Source organism: Sesamum indicum, linkage group LG11 (genome assembly GCF_000512975.1).
Source record: "Sesamum indicum cultivar Zhongzhi No. 13 linkage group LG11, S_indicum_v1.0, whole genome shotgun sequence".
Taxonomy (NCBI): domain Eukaryota; kingdom Viridiplantae; phylum Streptophyta; class Magnoliopsida; order Lamiales; family Pedaliaceae; genus Sesamum; species Sesamum indicum.
In genome coordinates, this window is record NC_026155.1 from 9,391,303 (window position 1) to 9,415,973 (window position 24,671).

Below are 24,671 nucleotides of genomic sequence, written 5' to 3' on the forward strand. Positions count from 1 at the left end.
TATGTATGTCGATTCATATGGTTTTTTTGTTTTTTTTGTGTTGTTGTTCACATGCTTCTGAAGATTATCATTGCTGATTTGAACTTATTTAGCTTTTGTTTGGTGATTTTGCTCAATATTCTTACGGTTTTAGATAAGATGGTTATTTAATATATAATATCAAAGTCATGCTAAATAAAAATGGGCTTGATCCAATTTATCCCATTTGATATTATAAACGAGTAAATTATCTCTAAATATTAACAAATAATAATTTATTCTCCTATATTTTTTAAAATGAAATAATGTATCTCTTTGTCTGATGAGGTTTATTGTTTTATTTTAAAAAAACACATGAGGTAAATTGTTGCATTTTAAAAAATAGAGAGAATTGCTATTTTTTTTATATAGTAAATTATTTATTTCCAATATCACATGATTATTTGCATTTTTCCCAAAATCAAAGAGTCATGAATGTGCACGATAGAGTAGCATGTTAAAATACTAATTTTAAATTATTTTTCTCTCCAACAGTTTAAATTTTTAACGAAATTGCTCTTTAACATAGAAAGTTGCAATTTTAGTTGCTACTAAAGTTGAGATAATTAAAAATAAAATTGAAAATTTTGAGCGAAATTAGCTTTAAGGTTAAATACTTTTTGCATCTTTAAGATACGTCACTCTAATCAATTATTGAAGAAATCTTTACTTACCTGCTTTCTTTGAGATAGTTTTTTAAATTAAATATAAATGAATACAAATATCCTTTATTATTAATGATATATAATGCATTCGTTTTAATGCCTTTTATAATAAAATATATCAATCAATTCGACTTTCAAAAATTATTCAATTATACTGTTAATAGACTAATATTAGATTAATATAAATTAATTAAATGCAAAATAATTATTTAAATTTGATTGTATGGTGAAGTAATAAGCTAGTTGGTTGGTGGGTAGGTAGGATAATTTGTTATTCACGGTAGAATGATTGCAATTTGGGATGCATGACTGCTTATTTTGGGGGGAACCATTTCATCAATTAAGCTATCCAATTTTCTCCCAATCGGACGACCAATAATTGCTTCTATTCTTATTCCCGTGCCCCACATGCCCGCCATCTCCTCCAACTCAATTTGTTATATAAATTATCAATCCTTACATTATATATGATATTATTATATGTTATTTCAATAATTCATAATTTATACAAATACGAATTTACATGAATTCCATTGTCAGTACCCTTCAATAATTATTTTAATTTAAAAATAAAAAATTATCTGTACTTATACACGGAGGTTCATGACACTGTCGAACTAGATTTTCATAAAGTCAAAACTACCTTAAAATTGATAAGATAACTAATTCAACTTTTTCAAATTTTATATTAACTGAAAATTAGTTTTCTTTTCTTTTTTTCTTTCTTTCTTTTTTTTCATATAATATAATATATAGATTTATATATTTTATTTTTATTTATAATATATTTTAAAATATAAAAAATTATTTATTATATGTGCGCAGAAACAATGTACGGAAACTATTTGTGTTAAAAAAGGGAAGACGAAATATGACTAATTAAGAATAATTATAATGATAATTGTTGTAATTAAATATATATTTTAATTAATCAAAATAATTTTGGATTTAACAATTAACAAATATAAAATTCTTTGAATTTAAATTTAAATTTAATTGGTAAAATTTAATACTTATTTTTTTTAGTGTGACAATGGCTAAAGGAAGACACAAAACAAGCCAAAAAGCCCTTTGTATGTTATATAGACCCATAGAGGGCTATTTTAGTCAAAATTATCATTAAATATGAACCTGAACTACAGAAAATGACTACCAAACGCAGCAGATGCGTGTCTCCTCTACCTTCCGTTAGTTTCTAATAGAATGGGGGTTTTTTGCTGACTAAAACAAAACATGAGCGGGTTTTTAGCCTATTCTGAAAATAGGGTGGTGTTTTTAGCATACTTTCTAAAACACAGGAGGGTTTTATGCATTTTGTCCAAAAAATCATAATCTAAATCGGTCTCCTTTTCGGCAGCGTCTGCATCGTCCTCGTCCTCATCCCTGTCGCCGGTGTCGGGGGTTTAGCTCGAGCCTGGGATGGTTGGGGCAATGGACCATCGGGCCAGGTGGTCGCCCAATGTTCCACTCACGCCTCCAACCTCGTGACCAGATCATCAAGGTCAGCACGTTGTGCGTGTAGTGGCAAAGACCATGGAGCAGTGAACGAGCTGTGTTGTGATAGTCCAACAATCGTGTGGTGGGCCTCGAAGCCGAGACTTAATACATGACTTCTCTTCCAGACTCCCGCTACTAACAACCACTATTGTTGCTCGGTTAGGGCTCCAAGCCTTGTGTTTGAATATTTTATTTTTAAAGAGCTTATAAGATCTCAAAATAAAATATTTTGGATCTTATAAATTTTTTTAAAAAAAAAGTTAGCGTTTCTAATTTTTTTATAAGATTTTATAAACTATATAAATTAATATATCAAAATATTAAAATATCCTCTTTCATACACTAGACAGCTCTCTCACACACATCCACACGCACTCTCCTCTCTCTCTCTCTCTCTCTCTCACACACACACACACACACCCCCTCTCTCTCTATCTCGGATTTTTTTTTTTGCTATTTAATTTATTAGTATCTAAAAAAAATAATTTATTATTTAATAATAAATTATTATAGTTAAATAAAAATAATATTAATATTGATATTATATTTACTGAAAAGTATAAAATTCAAGACATTATAAATTATACGACTAGAAAGAATCATTGTATTAACAAATATCAATTATATATTTATATTAATATTTGACTAACATGAATGTACATGTAAATTATTTTTATTCAAAAGTTTATGTAACAATTCGTTATTTTTTTGTGTTATTATAAAAAGATTATCTATTAAATTTTTATTTGAAGTTAAATTAATGTGTACTATTTATAAAAGTATTTTAAAAATATTTAAAACAAAATATATCAGAAATCACAACTTATTTGATTCTAGTGGTATACATGCCATTTTAGTCATTTTACCAATTAAATACCTTATTATGCCGAACACCCTATCATCTTATAATATGTTTACACACCTTATAAGCTTTAATATTTTATTTTATCCAAACACTTTAGGAGTTTATTATTAAAATAAATTCAATATCTTATAAGCTCATAAAACATCTTATAAAATGTAAGAGCGTATAAGATATTTTAGAAAAGTTTAGCCAAACACCCTCATATGTGAATATGATACCACTAATATTGAGTTTAGAAGGTCTTTTTCTTAATTTTTTTATTAAAACTTATAATTTAAGTACGTCATTTCACCAAGCAGTCCTTCCTGCCCAGCCAACTCGTTCCCCAGAGAGGATTCGGTGTAAAAGAGAGAGACAAAAGACTTGTGACTTAGAAAGACTAGCTGCCCTTCTTCCTCTCCAACAGGTTCCATTTCTCCGCCAAGCAAGAGAGACCCTAGGGCATTCATTCCTCTCCATCAATGACTGAAGAGAGCTAGTTTGAGGCAGTGAGCCAGTGCCTGTGGTTGAAGTCTAAGGTAAAAACCTGCTTTCTCAGGTTCAAAAGCCGAGGTTCCTTTGTTTCGGGCAAGTCCAATTACAAACAAAAGAGAAGGAAGGTCCCGTCCCACGGGTTAGGTGCTTAGCTTAAGGTGGAAGGCGAAGCCGAGGCAAGAGCAAGGGGCGTAGCGAGAGAAGAATTCAATCTATGTCCCCACTATTTCATATATCGGAAAAAGGAATGATCCATCGGGCTCAGGATTGTTCTCTGATAATGGATCAGATTGCACCAATACCAATCCGTTTTCTTCCAGTTATTGCAAGGCAAGAATTCAACAACCCCTTAATCAAAATCAAAGAACTATTCATACGTTGTTGAATAGAAATACGGGATTCCAATCGTTGATAATTTTGTCATCATCCAATTGTTTTTGAATGGGTCCATTCAACGGTGTAAAATATCACAATGTGATAAAAGAATCAATTAAAATTACAAAAGATCCTCTAATTCCAATTAAGAATTCGCTGGGGCCTTTAGGAACAGCCTTTCTAATTGCGAATGTTTATTCATTTTACCATTTAATAACTCATAATCAGATCTTGGTAAATAACTATTTGCAACTTGACAATTTAAAACAGACTTTTCAAGTAATTAATCTTTCTACATATTATTTAATGGATGAAAATGCGAAAATTTATAACCCCGATCCATGCAGTAAAATATTATTGAAATTTATAAGGGGTTAGATTTTATTTTCTGAAAATAAGTTCTTGAAATTATAAGATGTTTTTACTAATAAATTTATAATGATTATAAATAGAAATCATGAATTTTTTAAAATTTTAAAACTAAGTTAGAAACTATGTACTTTTGCTTAATAAGATTATAAGTTTCTAATAAGGTATATCAAATTATTTATAATATCTTTAAAAAATTCAAAGATTGAATAAAATACTAATGATTTGTGGCACACTCCACGTGTGGGTAATTCTTTAATACTATTTAAACTAAATTTTTATTATTTAAAAAAATGTAGATAAAATAATAAATTAATATTAGATTTATAATCAAGAAAATGGTGATAAAAAAACAATGATATAATATTATAAAAAAAAGCATAAAAAAGAACTACAAAAAAAAATAGTGACAGAGTGGGAAATTAGATGAATAAGTAAAAAATAAATTAAATATTTAAAAAAATATAAAGTGACAGATGAAGAAAATGTGAGACACCAAAAGGTCGCTCTCCCTTGGTAATAAAATATATTTAAAAAATATATAAATATATATAAGCTCGGTCTCTTAGACCATAATTGGTATATAGAAATAAAGTGGGACAGAAATTGACATTTTCAAGTCCATTCCTACATATGTGATTGGTATAAATAAGGCAATGGGTTATTGATTCTATAGGAATTCTTATTTACATATTCGTTTTTGCTTAATTTATTTTAGCGTAAATTATATTAACATTTTCTAAGATTAGATTTGATCATACAATTACTCAATGTCATTTGTAAAATTTCTAATATACCCTCTTAAAGGTGTTGATTGTAATTTTCATCAGTGGATGATTGTATGATTTTTTGCCGCTGATATGACATCAATGTGAATTATAATTATAATCAAGGGGATGCACTCGAACAGACCTACCTTTTAATCTCGAATCATGACCGTTGATCATCTTGCACTTCAAAACTCGAGATCCCACTACGTAGACTATACAACTACAAATATTTGACTGTATAAATACCTCCAACAACTTTAAATCACATTAAATCATTATTTCTTTTAACAAAATATGTTCCATATTTCCTTCGATCTTATTTCAATTAGCTTAAATATCGAAGGGTTTTTACTGAAAACCTCTCAATAAACTTCCAAACATCTCCGGTTGAAAAAATTTAATTGATGAGTGTTCCATTTTCCGTATTGATTTGGTTTTTGTTTTGCTTGTTGAATAAGACAAGCTCCATCATTTCATAATGCGAACAAAGCACGCGGTTTTGAAAATTAAAAAACGCGGAGACGACTTCTTTTGAAAAAGTAGGTGTGGGAAAGAACACTAAAAAAGAATGGTATGTGTGAAGGGCTTCACGAGAGTCATAAGTTGTCAATTTCACGTGGTCTCCAGTTTCTTCATCTCTCCATCCGAATCATCGCCATTCGCCAACTTTCTTTGTGTTTTTTCGCTTTAAAAAAAGGTTAACATGTAATAATAATATCTTAACCTCCGACATAGTACAAATAGGTTACCTCAATGGCTACACATGTAATTACGTAAACCCCATTGCATTCCATTGCTTTAATTACATATATATAGTTATAATAAATTTATTATAATCATATCATAAATTTCGATTGTCAAATATCTGTAGTTAATTAATAACTATTAGTACTGTTCACCAATAACTATTCACATATTAGTAGAATTTGAACCCTTAGTTAATTTTTTGATCATAGAGCCTTAATTTTATCAATTAAACTAAATATTATTGATGTCGAACTGCATTTATATACCGAAAGCTTTCCACTTTCATGGGAGGGAGATTTTTACATTGACTTAATGGTAAGCACCGTGTAACACATATGTACTATAAGAATGATTCACACGCGACTATAATAACAAGCGGACGCGCCATCCTCAACACGTGGGCTAAGTAGGGGCACGGGTTTATTTAACACTTGATTTAAATAATTACGAGCATTATTAAATATAAAGTGCAAAAAGAAATTTCTTTAATTTAAGCCAATAAAATTTACACTCAAAGGCATTAAGTTTCCAAGTTACCCCTATAAAATTCATTTGAATAATTGATATTTGGAGAAGAAATTATGAGTACTAGCGCCGTCTGCGTACTGAATATGTGTACTTTAATTTTTTATGGTTATGAGGGTGTTTGGGTCGGCTTTTATATAAACATTTTACGAAAATGCATAAATGAAATAAAAATAATTGTATTTATATTGATGGAACTCAAATTCATAATATTTTAGTTGTAAAATAATAATCGTATTACTCGAGCAAGGCTTCATTAATCACGGTGTATCACCTTTAGATACAATAAGTAAATTAAAAAATTAACTGTCCGTGACGAGATAAAATAGGGTACCCGTAATGTTTCTCAAGAATTCCCACCTTGTTCTCAACTATCGCCTGTTCGGTTTCACTTTTAGACTTCAACTTCCAATATTCAGTCATTTTTTTATAATGAGTATTAGTTGTATGTGGCATATTTGATGTATGTGCACAAAAAAATTAAAAAAAATATAAACAATTAAATAGAATTTACTACAACTTTTTGTGATAGAAAAAATGCCGATATAAAATATCATGATAAGAAAATAAAGAATTTTGAAAGAAAACTATTGGAGCAGGAAAAAAAGAAAAAAATATATAATCCAAAAATAGTGGAAAAAATATGAAAGTTAGTGGGTGGAAAAAGGAAAAAAAGCAGATAACAATGAGAGAGATACCAAAAAAGTGCTCTTTTTAATATATATTATTAGTTGAATGATCGTATGTGCACAAAAATTTTATAATAATGAAATATTATTTAATAAAATAATCATTGTAGAAAAATCGATAATATGAAATAATTATGATAAAAACACAAATAATTATTTTTAAAGAGAATATTTAAAGTAGGAGAAAGGGAAAAAATATATTTATTAGAAATAAATAATTATTTAAAAAATAATTTTCACCACTTATAGATAATGGGGGAAATGTGTAAGTTAGTGGATGGAAAAAAGAAACAGACAAAAAATAAAAGAGATATTAAGGTATTCTCTATTAATATATAGCATATAGATCTTTAGAGCTGGAAATAAATATATTTACTCAGTCTTTTGATGAAAATATATTAGCGTATGAAAATGTTAAAAATACACTTTCTTTTTTTTATGTGTTTTTTGTGCATGAAAACATGTGTCCTTTTTGAATTTTTTGTTTGAATTCCAATTTTTATTTTATCGGAAACAGTAAGCTGCATGAAGAATTTTATTGAAAATATAATAAACGATTTTATAAAAAATATAATAAACGTATCTCTTTTCAGATAATTTTATACTAATATAAAAGGGTTGTTTTTTATTATGTTGACAACACCCTTAAATTGATGATTTTTTTTTAAATATGATGTATTGATTTATATTTTATTTTTATTTATAATATATTTTAAAATATAAAAAAATATTTATAATATGCATGTAAAGTCAGACTGTCACGACGACTAGTAAAAAGATAAAATATTGCCTTAGAATTTTCTAAGAGCTTTCTTAAAACTGCACACATATAGCCAAGAAGAATAGATACATATATGTACATATATATATATATATATATACTTAAAGGACGCGTCACTTCTAATCGAATAATTATAAATTTGATTTCTTTTTTTTTTTAATCAATATGGGGCCATATTGATGAATAACTTGTAAGTACTATTATAATTCATTTATGATTCTAACGACATGTCCTAATTTATGGTAGTAATACGAATTTAAATATTTTTAAGAAAAAAGAAAAAAAAAAGGAATAGATTGTGATTCTTACCGTGGACATGGCCTGATTTAAGTCATTTAATACTTTTCAGCAAGAATGTTGTGCGCAGTGGCAGTGTTAGAACTTAGAACTAGGAATGTGATATGTGTCGGTTCTCGTCGTCGGTCCTCATCGGAAATAGTCACGTTCTTCACACGTCCTCCACTTCACTTCACTATTATTACTTTGCATTACTAGGTTTTAATTTATTGCTACCAAGCAAAGAAACCTACCCTATTTCATTGCATTCACGTGAAGTGTTTTGAGCCGCTACTCACAAATTATTAATTGTCGATTAGTTATGAATGTTTGATATTTGATGAGGTCTAAATAATTAATAGATAATATTTTTTTTAAAATAGTCCTAAATAAAAAAATTTAAAGTGAACCAAGGGTCCGACCTAAATAAGATGAGGTTCACGATTTGAATGTGTCCCCTTGGATGAGGGACACATGCAGCCATCTCAAGATGCTTGGTTGGCATCCGTACATTGGCCGAAATGTATAGAAGCCTTCAAACTCAAATGTGGAGGTATCTTAAATGGATTGATTGCAAGTCCAGCTTCGATAATTAGACCTCTAAATCATTTCTAATTTGATCATCAGAGGGCTAAAGAATTCAGATTTGTTCTTGTCTGGAGAACCAACCTGGCCAGAATATTTAATTGTACGACCTTGAGATTGGAGTCAAAATCAACATTGACAATTACTATATCTGATATGCATTGTCTCACTTTATGTGATTTATTGTACTTTATTTGTCTTTACACCTAAGTTATTTGTTGAATCGATGTAATTTGTCTATTGATCTTACTCGTATTGATATATTGGTTGAATTGATATATTACTCAAAAAATATTTGATGATGTATTGTTCTGATAACTGAAGAAAAATGAGTTTGGGATGAATTAATCATTATATTGCTATATTCTCTTGTGTGTTTTTTGAAATGTAACGGGAGGAAGCACGTAGAAATCTTCATCAGTATTTATCCTAGTATCATATCTACTTTTTATAGATTTAGTAGGTGGATACGTATCCTTTCTTGAAAAAAGGGAGAGCTCCTTCTGTACATACGGAACTCGTATATACAGTAGTTCGTATTACTTTAGGGGAGTTTGTACTCTTTTTCAAGAGAACAACTCATATCACTGTAAAGGCATGTAACTGACTCCTCTATATGTTTGTCAACCTTTCCCCATCCCCTTCTCATCAATGGATTCTTGACGTAAACAAAAAAGTGCAGTTTGTTCGAGAAATTCCTAATCTCTATCTATCTCTAAGATGTTTGAGTTTTTCAAAATTTCATGGACATGCAGAAGAGAAATGCTATTCCACTCGAATCTAGACCGAACTTTTACTAGTTCAAATGAGGTAGGGCAAAAAACGACGAATCTCTTTATGATCATAAACAGATCCATTTTGCAAGTTCGTTTTAATTCTACCTATATCAATACTAATTATCATAATTGTTGGCAAGTAAAATCAGATGTGACTGTAATTAATTTACTTCAAAATTTAGATACAATTAAGTTTATTTCAGACAAAAATTTTCATAAGTGAGCATCATATTTAGTTGTTTTGTTAATTTAATCGTTGGAAACTACGACTCATGCAAAGAAATTAAATAACTAGAGCTGCTATTTAACGTGTTGAATAATGAATATTTATATAATACATAAATTTTATATTTTACAAAGCAATCATAATGCAAACATCTTATTTATACGTTATGGTGTTGGTGTATTTTAACTAGTCATCTAATCATTCAATCTACATAAACTCGAATCCTTAAAAATTGTAAGAAACGGCGAATATGAAAGAAGTTGGGTCGAAGATCAAAACACGAGGTCCATTTAATTTTCTTCATTGGGCTGGATTTGAGTACAAACAGACCAATAGCCATGTAGTTTGATCGACAAGGCCCACAAAACTATAAATAATTATTAATAAATAAATTGCCCAAAATATTTTTTCTTCCCAAGAAAAACTCCTTTCTAGATTTTATGGAAAAAGGGTTTGAACTGTTGTCTGAATTAAGGATAGGTTTATGTTAAGTTCGATCTTAAGTAAAGTAAACTTGATGTACAATTTCAATCAAAACAATACAGAATGGCGCGATAGCAATCATTCGATGTTTAAATTAAAGGGATGGTATGAGATAAAATTTGAGAATATTAAAAATGGTACAAGAATAAATCTAGCATCAGGAAGCAATGTCTTTATAAACATGATCGAATTGTACGATTGATTGTGGACTGTTAGTCTAATATGGACTGATGATAATGACGATCAAGTACATTATTAGACCACTCTCGGGTCGGAAGAAAAAATGATCGGATCCTTTAATATTTGGCCGTATGCTTGCGGACAATTTTATCATTTTGAATAATCCAGTATGCATACACACCATCACTACTTCGATTCTTAATACAAGTGATATTTAATTAAATTAGTTGTCAACACACCATATTGATTTATGGCTGATAAAATGCAAGACAAAAAATAATTCTGGTATAAGTTTGATCCAGATCGAGGTTAGTGATGACATGTTAAGTTGAGTCGGATGACGTCCACTTAAGGTTCTTGAATTGGATGATAGCTCGGACAACAATACAAATTGTTAGGCTTGTTAAGTCGACCTTTTGTAAAAACCCACTAATGCGTAACTTAATGAAAGAACTAATTGGTATTTATAGAGGGTCAATTGTTAGGAATTGTATAGAGTCACATATCGTCTTAAAATTCCTCAACTGAAATGAATATCAATAACTAATATTATAAATTTGTAAATCAATTAAACTGGATAAGACTCGATCGAAACAAAAACATGCACATATTATTATCTTATTTGATAATTATTCCTTTCAATGACAATATTATTTTACAATATTAATCCATTCAAAATCAAAAGTATTAAAACAATTCTTCATCATTTCCTCATAATCACAAATCCCAAGGTTTAGACCTTAGATAGTGTTTTCTAGACAATAATAATTTAGCCTAAAAGAGTATTGACGTGGTCATTCCACGTTCTATTTCTTTTACAAATTGTTATATTTTTGCATATGTATTGTTTTAAAAAAAATTAATAAAATCAAATATTTATTTTCGAAGAATATTCATCCTATTATTGATGATTTTATAAGCTATTACTATGCTATAATGGTCGAATATCAATATTACTTATGCTATTTCTATAATTTTTGAAGTACGTAGCTTACAATTTTAATTTTTAAATTGTTTCATAAATTTTTAGTATATAAAATATTAAATTACATTAAATACATTTCACTCGTTGGATATGTTATCTCATTTTAAAAATAATAAAATACTTCATTTTGAGTAATTTGTCTTTTAAAGTATTAATTTTAGGTTATGAGTTAATATTTTAAATGATTAAGTAAACAAAATAATTAAATTAAATAATAAATCAAATAAAAACATTATGTTTTTTCTTAATCGCCACAAGATGAAATTTTAAATTCGAATTACAAGTGAAAAAAAAAAAATAGAGTGCTTTGAAAAATGTGGAATAATAATACGAACACCCTTTATCAAGAGCACCGTAATCGGAGGGTTCACAAAGGCGGTTGCACGGACCAAGCGGGGCAAGTGAATGTAGTGAATCACTCCCTTCAGCCATGAAAAGGAAAAGATGAGAGCTAGTGTGCTTCCACGCACATCATCTTCTCATTCTCGTCTCTCTCGCACCCCGTTTTGTTCCACTCTCTCTTTCTCTCTCCCCTCTCTCTTCGAGGGTTCTTCTCTTTTCTTTTCTTTTCCTTTCTTTTCTTTTTGTTTTTTTCCCACTTTCATTTTTATTAATTAATTAATTATTCTTTTTCAATTTCCCTCTCCTGTTTCTGGGACTCGATTATTATTATTATTATTATTATTTGAGTTCATATTTTTGTTTTATATTTGAAAAAAAAGAAGATGCAGCAGCAGAGGTTGAAGCAGCAGCAGCAAGCACTGATGCAGCAATCCCTTTACCACCCGGGTCTCCTCGCTCCTCCTCAGGTTACTTCTTTATTTTTTTGGGTTTTCTTTGTTCCGTGTATGAAAATATGTTCTTAATTCTATTATTGAGATTAGAGAAGTTTCTGGGCCTGGTGTACTTTTCTTGATTGTCTGATAAGTTCACAGTCTATGTTTTGAACATCAAGTTAAGGGCTTTATCGCTTTATGCTATTTTAGTTGCTTATTAGTATCATTTTGTGCTTTTCGTGAACGAGTGCGAATTATATTCGTTTGGGAAATATTGATTTCGTAATAACATTTGCTGGAAATGTCACTATGGAATAATTGATGACAACTAGTTAGCCGTGACTGGTGACGGCTGCTCAATACCAAATTCAATGGTTGTAAGGATTAAGCTTGTTCGTCTGTTTAGTGAAGAATTTGTAGGGAGACATTCTTTCATTTGTTGAAGATGTAACTCTTATCTTCGTTAGATAGTTTTTGATTGCTTAGGTGTCTTATTCATGTTTCTTTTTGCCTGCCTGTGTTCGTTGTGTGCTTCATTTTCTTCACCTATTTGAGTTCAGAATGGGAGTCGGGGAAAATAATGTTGTATTGCTTTCTTATGGTTGCGTATGTTATGCATATTTCTGTCTGTAAAATTTGAGAGGAAAGTTGTTTGTTCCTTTATTTTTGTGTTTCTATGGGTTTATATTTGCCTTTAGGTACAATGCTTCCAAAGACAAATCAATTAACGAATCTGGATGTGGCGACAAATATTTGTCAACTGCTCACATGTAAACTTCAGATGGACGAGATAGAATTTGCATAATAGTTTGCTGTTTTTTAGGTTAAATTAAATGTATTGAATACTTCTGTTGCTTTTGTTTTAGTGAAATAGGTCAAATGTATTGAATGCTTCTGTTGTTTAGTGTTAGTCAAGGAGGGGGGGTTCGATTCTATATTCTCACAAGGTAGTTAAGATTTACACGTATTGGCCCTCAGAACAAACTTGGGATGGTAACAAATTATTAGAGATCTGATCTAATTTTCTGCTGGTTCCTACTTTCTGAAGGGGCTGTTAGATGTTTATTCCATAGAATTTTTATGGCTAAGTTGTTGCTTGAAGACTTCTTTAATTATGTGCTAATAACCAATTGGTTGGTGCTTGCCACATAGAACCTGAGATACTTGACTAAAAACTGTGCATTGAATTGGAAGTTTGCACTTGCAGTGCAAATGACCAATTAGGGTTTCAGCTCTGTTGTTATTCTATGAGCGTAAGGTTTGGGATTCTCTAACCATCGTCTTTGTTTCTCATTTGGATAGATATGCATTTTCCTTCTTTATTTGGGTGGTGGGGTGGGGTGGGGGGGTGGATTTGACTTGTGTTCAGGATATTTGGATGAGGAGAAAACTGATCCAGCAAGTCTTATTTTGGCAGCTTCTCCAACAGCATTTTAAGTTTTACTCATGTCTGAATTCCTGATGAAGCACATTTTTTTATTTAGAGCTGAAAACTTATGAACGTTTTCAATATGCAGATAGAGCCTATCTTGAGCGGAAATTTGCCACCTGGTTTTGATTCAAGTACATGCCGCAGTGTGTGAGTTACTTACGAAAGTTCAACATTTTCCAGTGCACTCCTTTTTCAATTTCCCTTTCCATATTTATTTTTCCTATAACTCTGTCATCCTGTTGTTAATTTTTGAAAAAGGAGTGATGTTCCAGTTGTTAGCAAGTGCTTGCATGATACTTTAAATAAGAGATATCCAGATGCATCAACATATCTGCTACAACATTTTGCACCTTAACTTTTAATACTTGTAACCCAGGTGGTCGTGGTTTGTTATTTGTGGATGATACATTTAGGGGTAATGATGATATATATATTTTTCTTCAGTAAGAGAGGGTGGATGCCTGCTGGTAGTGGTTTTGGGAATTCAAAACTAGAGACCATATTCCACTCAAAACTGCTCTCTAGTTCCGAAAGTGTGGATGTGTTTAATGTGCTGAAATTTTCATTTTGGTGGTTATTGGGAGATGAAATGAAAGATCAGAGATGGAGTGAGTGAATTCTTACTGGGTTGTCCGGTTACTAGCTTATGTTATTTTCTTTTCTCATCCTATATAGTGGGTCCAACATAAAAAGAATACTAATAATTGCACTATAAAACACGTAATGAAGATTATTTTTATAGTTTAGTGGGTCACTGACTCTTACAGACTCGATAAAGATGGCTCTACTTGTGGTGATGGATCATCTCCTACTCTACAGTCTAGCTATTAATATTTCCTTAAAAGCAACATAGCAGGGTATATGCCATTTGTTTCATCTTTTGACCTCTTACTTTCTTTTGATGTTTCTTTAATTGCTTCACCAGCCTTTCTAGCATACTAGAGAGGGTGTCTGACATTTTTACCGTCTGATGAGCAGTATCAAATTTTTGTGTCTAGATTTTTCATATGAGCGATGATCTGATGCAATGCAGGTATGTTGGAAATATCCACCCACAAGTTACTGAACCTCTTCTTCAAGAGGTTTTCTCGAGTACAGGTCCTCTTGAAGGTTGCAAGCTCATTCGGAAAGAGAAGGTATGGGTTTAATTCTTTACTTTCTCCTTTCTTTGTTGGTCTTAGTCTTGTATTCTTGGATAAAAATTTGCTTTTTCTATTGGATTCATATGCTGCCTCTGCTTTATGACTTCTATTCTGAGGCATCTTAAAATACCTATAATTGTTGTATGTATATTCTTAAAGGTTTTGTTGGGTGTCCATAGATCTATTCAGGTTGTAATTCAAGAAAATTAGTTGAAGTTGAAATATTAATTCAAGGAATCACTAGCATAGAAATGTTTTCCTCCAAATTCTTGTGATTTTCAGTATAGCCATGGATACCAATCACTTTATCATCTTAGCTAGATTACCTTATTTGTGAGCAAACAGAAAATATGCATAAAAACACCATCTTTCCATTTAGCCCGTTCAGCTTACTGAGCTTGCTGTAACAAGTATATCAGTTCTCTCATATGCGCTTTAGTGTTAGCTTCAGTTCTATTTATTTGGTGTAATCAAGATATAACTTACTCAATTTTTTTTGTTTGAAATATAAAATTGAGAAAAAGAAATTCTAATCTGAGACTGCACATTTTCTACAGCTACAACATCAACTGTGAGTTCGTTGCATTGGCATTCATGTATCTTAGGATTATTATGTGTGTCTCTGTGTGGTGAATAAATATTGTCCCTTTCATTCTCATTCACAAAAATATTAGATGATTAAATTATCTCCAATTTTTGGCTTTGTAATAGGGGAAATAATTTTTTTTTATTATTTCTTTGATGCTCATGTGAAAAACGGTTGATAAGACAACTTTGACTTATTGCTTTTACATTTCAATCACTAAACCATACTGATTTATAGTAGTTAGCTTATATGTGGTTTTTCACTTCTTTCAAAAATTAATTTTTTTAATTGCATAATGATGTTCTATTTTGATCTTTGCAATGCATGTTTTGCACTTTCTTTTGATGCAGTCATCCTATGGTTTTGTGGATTACTTTGATCGTCGATCAGCAGCCCTCGCCATTGTGACTCTGAATGGCAGGCATTTGTAAGTACAAGGCTGTTAATTGTGACATTGCAGTGTTGTCTTGTTTATTCTAATATACAATTGCAGGTTTGGACAGCCTATAAAGGTCAATTGGGCATATGCTAGTGCTCAGAGAGAGGATACATCAAGTATGTACAATATATTCTGTATACCTATTTTTGGCCCTCTTTTGTTGCCAGAATTTGTGGCTTTAATTGGGATAATTTGTAACATGCTTAACTGTCTGTGCAGATCATTTCAACATTTTCGTCGGTGATCTTAGTCCTGAGGTTACTGATGCCACCTTATTTGCATGCTTTTCTGTCTATCCTACTTGCTCGTAAGTCAATTTTACTGCTTGACCTCTGGAGCTGAGATTCCTTGGCTTTTGACTGAAACAATACTGAGAACAAACTTGACATCACATCCTCTATATTGATGCAGAGATGCAAGGGTCATGTGGGATCAGAAGACTGGCCGTTCAAGGGGTTTTGGGTTTGTTTCTTTTCGCAGTCAGCAGGTCAGCATGCTTTTATATTACTTTCTATTTTTCCATTTATTAAGGGATACATTGGGTGATGAAGCTCCCTTTTGTATTTTTTTGGTCTTTTCCCAGGATGCTCAAAGTGCGATAAATGACCTAACTGGTGAGAATTTTACACGTGCTTCATTTGTTTCTTCCCTTATTTGTTATATGTTATTAAATCAGTCATTTGGCTGACACATTCTGTGCCAGCTTCTCTCTTGCTTTTTTTTGCTTTCCTGAAAATTTCTTCTCTTCTTTTTCAATTTAATTTTAATATTTTCTGAGGGTGGAGGTAGGCGTGGTGAAGTCCACCTGTGTAGACTTATTTTCTGCATGTTATCAGTAACTTGCAACAATGTTTGCTAATTTTTTTCACAATAGGAAAGTACATTTTATGTGAATGTCGAACTAAGCAGCTTTTTTGTCTTTCTGTGAAGAATCTGATATGAACCTTAGACATAAGCAACGCCTGTTTAGAATATTTTTGAAGCTGATAACTTATTGTAGCACAGAGAAGATGACTTCACCGGAATTATGTTAGAGAAGCACTTATGTATTTCCGAGAGTTTGGAAGTATGTCTTGGTTGTTTCTAGAGAGGACTCTGTTCTATGACGTCCTTGTTTACACATGTAGCTTGGTTGGGTCGCAATACTTAAAATCATTGAGATGGAGGGGATGATTCTGGAAAATCACACATGTTTGCCCACTGTTCAGGATGTTTCGGTGTGTGCTAATACGGAATTGCTACTCTGAGAAGTAGGGGAATATGGTGGAATTTTGACAAATTTTTTAAAAATAGGGGGAAAAAAAAAGAAAATTAAATGTTGAAGAACCGCGTTTACTAGCTGCAGTTCTATAGAAGCATTTAAAAATAAATTATGAAGGATCGATGTGGTTCTTCATGCATAAAAAGAATAAAAAAAAATGAAAAAACGTACTCATGCATTTTACACCTGAGTGAATTCATTCAAGACATCCCCCTCGTCACATTATATGAGTTGCATGAGCACATTATATACTCCCGCAACTTATATAATGTGGGGAGGGGGAGTTCTTGAATGAATTCACGCACGGGTGCAATAGTGCAGCTTTGTTTGTGTGCATGCATGCAGCTTTTGCTTCATACATGCGTGTTTTGTTTTATGTTTTGTTAAGAACCACGGTTGATAGCAGCAGTTATCCATAATTTTTTTGTTAGTCTTATGAAGAACTGTGGCTGATAACCGCCTTTCTTCATAATTTATCAATATTTTGTGTCTATTTTTAAAAATTTAGCCTGGATTTTTGTATAATTTACGAGTTGACTCTAGGAAATCCACGGTTCTCTAGGAAAGCGTGCTCTAAGAAGAGTATTGGCTTTTAAGTTGTTTCCAGGAAATGTTTTAATTGGTTAGTGGTGTCGTATCAAACTTTTGATGACTGGAAGATGTAAATAGATATTCTGAGTTGATGTTATAATTTTAAAATTGTAACTTAATATATAAATATATAATATAACAATTCGAAATATTTGTGTCTGTCTGTAAATAGTGATTATAAGTTTTTTTTCTATAATATTTTTGGGGAGGAAGTTTAAAAAACCAGAGAGATGTATATAAAGTTGGATTGCATGAATCTTTCTTGGGGAAGGCTCACATTGAGCTGAAAAGTTATCCACATATAGCCCATATTTCTTGTGACAGCAGCTTGTGTGGTTTGATGTTTATCTAATATGCTTTAAGTGCTGAAGTCTGATTAACGTCTGGGCCATAACAGAATTACTCGCTTAAAATTGCAGGAAAGTGGCTTGGAAGTAGACAAATTCGTTGCAACTGGGCCACAAAAGGTGCTGGAAATGATGACCAGCAGAGTTCTGATTCAAAGAATATCGTGGAACTAACAAATGGAACATTAGGTTTGTCCTATAATAATATATGCCATTGATGTAATCCAGCTCTGCCCGTTGTTAACTATTGTTAGATAATGAAAGTTGGCTTGTTAGTTTCTACCATTCATTAATATATAATAGAAATTTTTATTAAGGATTTTAATTAGAAGTTCCGTTGTTTACAAGTCTTCAGTGTTGAATGGATTATTTCTAGACAGAGAATCATACTGGGAAGTAGCATACAATTATACTTTTTACGAATTTGAACAGATTATGGTTTTTTGGTTCAGGATTTGCTTTCTTCACTAGCTTTATATATCTTATATATGTTGTTTACTTTTGCTGATAATTTGCTGTGCAGAAGAAGGTCAAGAAAAGAGGAATGAAGATGCTCCAGAAAATAATCCTCAGTATACCACTGTCTATGTCGGCAATCTTGCTCCTGAAGTGAGTAACTTCAACCTAGTGTGCTATGTTCCCATGACTTGCTTTTTTCTGGAGCTGAGTGCTGAGTGCTAATTTTTACTGAGGACAAACAGTCTGCAGCTCTCTCACTTACTTTGATTAGCTATGAATTACCACATGCTTGTCAGTAATACATTCAAAAAGAACTGTCATTCGCTTTTGTCTTAGTCTTCTCTAACTTTGTAATATTGGTGGATGTGAACCATAACCCTGTTTAGAGGAATTAACCAGTTTTTCCTCTGTTCAACCGTTCATTTTCCCTCTTCGGCGTTGCTCTTGTTTGGAGTTTGGGAGGAGGGGGGTGGGTTTGGAGGTTGAATAAAATGGTTGGTTCATATTGCTGTCCCTGATCATGTTACAGGTAACATCAGTTGATCTCCACCGCCATTTTCATGCACTTGGGGTTGGAGTAATTGAAGACGTCCGCATTCAAAGAGACAAAGGTTTTGGGTTTGTAAGGTACAGTACACATGCTGAAGCTGCCCGTGCAATCCAGATGGGAAATGCCCGAATTCTTTTTGGCAAACCGGTTAAGGTACGAATGCTTTTAATTGATTGTTTTAGTGTACTAATGGTAGTTTGGGTAAATAATTATTGGTTTTTGTGGCATACCATGTGTTCTTAGAGGGTGCTTAGGTGAGCATATAAATTTATCTTAAAAATATCATAAATGTTTGAATAAGATATGTCAAACACCTTAACATCTTATAAGATGTTTTCACATCTTATAAGTTTTAATATTTTATTTTATCCAAACACTTTAAGAGCTTATTTTTAGAATAAGATCCAACATCTTATAAGCTCCTAAAACATCTTATAAGACGTAGGGGCTTATAAGATGTTTTTAACCAAACACCCTCTAAATGTGGGGTAAAATTGAAAATTTATTTAACTTTTTTTTTTTTTTGACGTTAAGCATTTTTTGTCCAAGCCCTAACAAAAGAGTGTTAGGTGTAAAGGAAGAATTTCGGGTGTAAGTGTAATTTCAAAATTTTTTTGGGGAAAGTGTAATTTTGCATTTTGAAAACGGGTTTAAGTGTAACTAACCCATTAAAAAATTGTGATTAATGACACTTCATAAGCTTCATCATCTTATTTCATCCAAATACTTCCGAAACCTTATAAGTTTTAAACATCTTATAGTTCGTGTGGGCGTAAAAGATCTTTCCAGTAAATTTAGGAAAACTGCCTCATACAAATGCTCATTCAGTAATTATATATTTGTTTTAATGGCATACTTGTATAGTCTAACCAATATAAGTTCATCTCTAGTGCTCATGGGGTAACAAGCCTACCCCTCTAGGAACCAGTTCTGCCCCTCTACCTCCACCAGCTGCTGCACATATGCCTGGGTTTACGGCTGCTGATCTTGCTGCCTATGAACGGCAACTTGCTTTGAGTAAAATGAGTGCTGCACAAGCTCTGATGAATCCACAGGCTCAGCGTCTTGGCGCTGCTACTCAAGCAATATATGATAGCGGATATCAAGGCATCAATACAACCCAGCCGCCCTTGTATTACCAGTAAGGTAGGAGCTCTTGCCGCTTTGCAAGAACGAGTTTAAGTTTTTAAAGTTATGATAGCTTTTGCCTCTACCACTTACTGCATTTGTTTCCTCTTCATTCCAAAGGGGGCCCCATATAGTTGCAGCTTGTATGGTAATTTAGCTTGTATCCTAGTTTTTCTATTAGGGACTCTTGCCTGGGATGGGTGAGCAAAACTCTGTTTCTAAGGGGTTCCTTATAGTTTTCCTCGCAAGCAGAGTTTGTCGGAATAATTGTCGGTCCTTGTGGCATGCTAATACTTTGTGATGTTTATCGATTAATATTTATCATTTCCAGAACGACGGATTTCTCTCAGATAATGTTTGAAGTCTGTGATGAATGTTGCCTTGCTCTGTTTTTGACCCAATCAACAAGGTGTATAATACGATCGGGGCCTATTATAATAGTTAATGTCTATATTGGTACCCAGTACTTTTATATCAGACTCAGATTTGGACACTTCTCCGTTGAAATAAGTATTTTGGTTATGGGTAAGATGAAGACTCTAAAAATCATTTTTAAGTTCCTTGAAATTTAAAGAAAATAGACACAAATTGTTAAAGACAAGGCATGCCCTTATGGAGTTTCGCCATTTTACAAAATCGCTCATTCTTACTTTTGAGAGTTTACGTTCAGTCCAAAGGGCATTGTTGTCCACAAAAGAATTATCAAATTCTGGCAAATTTCTCCCATCAATGAGAGTTAAGTTGGAAACTTTACATCAATTGTCCACCAGAACCCTAATGTTAAGGGGTATAGAAAGAAAGAAGACGCCAAGGGTGTAAATAAAATATTCGAATTAATAAGGTTTTTGTTTTTATAATTAGAACAAACTTCAAGGACTGCAATATAATTTGCTTATAATTAGTTTTTACTTCCTTTTATTCCAAAGTGCAGTCGATTTGTAATATTATATATATATATATATATATGTTTTCACAAAATAAATAATAACCATTTCTCTAAATTCTGATGTATATATATAATGATGAATTTTGATCTTTCTTCTTGAAAGAATTTGTCGTACGATCACCTCATTTAAAAATTAACTATTAGAGGGGGTAAAATTATTTAATGTTAATATTTTCAATATTTCTATCTCATGCAAATTTTGTACTTAAAATCTTTCTTTCACAAATGGGTAGCAATAAAATTCAAATACTATGTTTGGTTTTATATTTTTGCATTTCTCGAGACAAGATAAAACATACCCAATGTTTGTTTTTGTGTTTTTACACCTTATCTGTATATTTTTTTATTTTTCAACTTTTTATATATAATATATGTATACACTTATATATATAATATAAAAGAAACATGATTTGACAATAAACAGTGATTTTTGTCTCTAAAAAATACAATATTAAATATATAATATTTATATATATATACATATTTATATATAAAAGAGTATATGATTTGATAATGAACAGTGATTTTTGTCTCTCAAATCCCAATATCAAACATACATTACTCATTTTAAAATATTTTAAATTACCTCAAAACACAAATCCAAACATACCATTTATCTTCAACGTACAGTTATTTGTCTATAGTTTTCTCTCTCTATCTCCAAAATACTCAAAATACAAATCCAAACATTATGAAAATCTTGTTGTTTTTCATGACTTTAATACATCGATACAGTCATCCCATTTAAAAGATTAAGCTGTTGGAGAGAAGAAACGTTTCACAACTCTAAAAACTCTTTTCATGCCTCATACTTAATAGGTTTTTCGTGCAACAATATATATACATATTTTTCATATAAATTTATTAAATCATCGCATTTGTGCAACTTGTATTTTATTTACAATAACATATCTGATTTTCTTCTCATTCCAAAAAGAAAATTAAAAATGATGGAATATGTGAGCTAAGTAACCCATTAAATGAAATGGTTAAGCTTCTCAAATAAGGACCACAAACACAAAGAATTTAAATTTTTCTTGGTACCCATTATTAGATTTTACAACAAGTGATGAATAGCGGTGACCTCTCCTTTTTGTCCACTCCACTGGCCCCAATCCCATTATACCTCCTCCAACTACTACTATACATTTTACAATTATTTCCTGTTGCAATCATGTTTTTCTTCTTTTCTTTCTTTTTCTTTTCATCATGCTATGTTTCCTTCTCTATCTCTACTTTTACCTCAATGCAGGGTGGGGTGGGGGTGCAGATTGTTGGAGTTGCTGATAAACCTTATAACTTTACATGTAAATCGGAAATTTTAACTCAAATTAAATTTGAATAAATTATATAAGAAGTTGGTGTGGAAAAGTAATCAATCACATAATAAGTATATCTCATTTATAATATGTAATTTGTTTGGTTCAGTTAAACAAAATTTCGATAAAAATAGAAAACTACATGAACTGAAATGATAATCAGAGTTCAGAATTCTCATTGATGTTAATTAATTCCGTCATGTTCAACAAAATTGATAAAATAAAAAAGAGAGATGGAAATGAAAAGAAGCTCCAATTATATTGAGCTATTTCTCATATGTATAAGGGTGTTATATTCCGGAGTTTATTTCTATAATCTACTCATCTGATTAAACATATATATATATGGCCATCCAACTTCGTTTATGCGTTAATTAGCACTAAACTGCAAGAATTCCGGCGGTGAACATCTGGCCGGTAGCGTAGGGTGAGCCCGCAACCTCGGCTGGCCTTGTGGCCTCGGAGCTGCACTTCTCCTTCCGCTCATCCATCACCATTTGCCTATACCTGCACTCTGCGCTGCAGAAAGCTTTCTCCCCCCTGCAATTTCCATGTACACAACACATTACTCATCATCTAATCAAAAAGATGCTTAAAATTTGGCCTAAAAATAGACATCAAAACACTTCTTTGCCATGTAATTGTCACTGTAACAATATATATTACAAGGGTGGTTAGCAACATACCTATACATGTAAATGTCTTTGCCGTGGAGTTTCTTGTGGCACAAATTGCATGAGTTGAGAAAATCCGAGGCCGGGATTCCGGCGACGTCCCCGAATCTCGCCGGAGATATGTGAAAAACGCTGCCGCCGTTGCTGCTTTTTATTCTAAAAGGGGTTCTATCATCACCTTTTCTCCCTCTCTCAACCCCATTGGAATACACCTTGGTACTAGACTTGTTCGGGCCGTGGCACGTCACAATAGTGTACTCCTCCAAACTCTCCATCTCCATTTCCTCCGAACCTCTCCTAGTACTTCTCCATGAATCCCTCGGCGAATTCACCGGAATCGGATTGGATCGACTCAAGTTCCGGCCAAATAAGGCCTTACTTGCCGGAATTTCATTCCTCCCACCGTCTAGCGCGGCCACTATACCTAACCCCACCCCACCAAAATCAAAGCTTTTAAGACCTCTAGGAGATTGATTCTTGGCCTCCAAGTGACTGCTTGGGCTAACGGCAACGTCCCCTTGCCCGGCCCTATTGCCGGAAACTAACGATCCGGTGAGAATTCCGATCACCGGTTTCGATGACTTCCCTAACATGGCTAGATAACTCTCTACTCTTAGGTAAAAAGATCTCTAATTTGCTTAGAGAGAATTGGGATTAAGAGTATTGTTCTTGAGCTCTCTCAATCAAGTCTTGAAAAGGGCTCTTTGTGAAACTTCCCAATTTATGTTTGAGGGGAGTTGTTAGGCTAAGCCCATGGTTTGGTTTGAACTACCAAGTTATATACTTGTTTCTTTCTTGATGACCTCATTTCTCATACCATGACCAAAGGTTGAATTATTGTACCATATAAAAATTCTAACTCAAAATAAGTATAGTCAAATCAAATTAATTACATAACAACTATAATTATATTTTATTTGTTTGAATTATATAATAAATATATCATACTTATTATATAATTGATTCAAATTTAAACAAATTCGATTTGCATTAGAATGTGAAAAGTATTATTTTAGTCCACTAAGTATACCTAATTTTAATTTTAGTCCGATAACTGTGTTCATTTTTGTTTAGATCCAATAACTTACGAAATTGCTTACTTTGAGTCATCTGGTAGATTTTCGTATAAATTTACCCATATGAGTGCATATGTACTAAAATTGTCTTTCAAAAATTGCATAGGGATAAAATTGTTCGAAAATCTGTCAGAGGACTAAAAGTAATCAATTTTGTAAGTTACTGAACCTAAACAAAAATAGACATAGTTATCGAATTAAAATTAAAATTAGACATACTTAACGAACTAAAATAATGCTTTGCCCCATTAGAATTTATCAATTATGGTACCATATTATTACATTATTAAAAATGGACACAAAGGTAATTTTCTAAAATGTCACTTGTTAGTGGCATATATTTTAAGGGAACGTCGCTGTCCAATGATTGGGACCCGATCCCGAGAGGTGGACCCACATCGCCGATAAATGACTCAGCCCAAGATTCCGGTGAGTTGACGTCGCCGAAGACAGGACACGTGTGGTTTTGTAAGAGGGTGTAGTTATTACCAAAGTCCACTGAGGGGGCTTGGGATGGGCCCCGATGATTTATTTTCATGTTTCTTGGAAGTATTAGGGGGTGGGGCCCAATTGGAGGCGGGCCCACGCATTGGAACTGGAACTGAATAATAAGTGATGTATGGTGCCGCTGAATTGTGGCCCACAGCGTGGAGCTTGTT

The 24,671-nt window shown here is 32.2% G+C and overlaps 2 protein-coding genes across 3 annotated transcripts; one reads left to right on the plus strand and one right to left on the minus strand.

Annotated features, from left to right (window-relative positions):
- LOC105173707 (oligouridylate-binding protein 1) lies at window positions 11,712-20,340 on the plus strand. 2 transcript variants are annotated; one of them, XM_011095567.2, is made up of 12 exons: window positions 11,712-12,095; window positions 13,580-13,641; window positions 14,528-14,630; window positions 15,573-15,649; window positions 15,716-15,777; window positions 15,881-15,968; window positions 16,073-16,148; window positions 16,245-16,275; window positions 17,933-18,049; window positions 18,387-18,469; window positions 18,849-19,022; window positions 19,760-20,340. In XM_011095567.2, the coding sequence occupies exons 1-12, from the start codon at window positions 12,012-12,014 to the stop codon at window positions 20,012-20,014; spliced, it is 1,212 nt and encodes a 403-aa protein (XP_011093869.1). In that variant the 5' UTR covers window positions 11,712-12,011; the 3' UTR covers window positions 20,015-20,340. The 2 variants fall into 2 exon arrangements, with proteins under 2 accessions (XP_011093869.1, XP_011093867.1); XM_011095565.2 differs by having other exon boundaries at window positions 11,725-12,095; window positions 18,384-18,469.
- LOC105173708 lies at window positions 22,411-23,691 on the minus strand. The gene is made up of 2 exons (XM_011095568.2): window positions 22,949-23,691; window positions 22,411-22,802 (listed from the first exon to the last, which is right to left on the minus strand). Exons 1-2 carry the CDS (start codon window positions 23,527-23,529, stop codon window positions 22,643-22,645), a joined length of 741 nt encoding a protein of 246 aa, XP_011093870.1. The 5' UTR covers window positions 23,530-23,691; the 3' UTR covers window positions 22,411-22,642.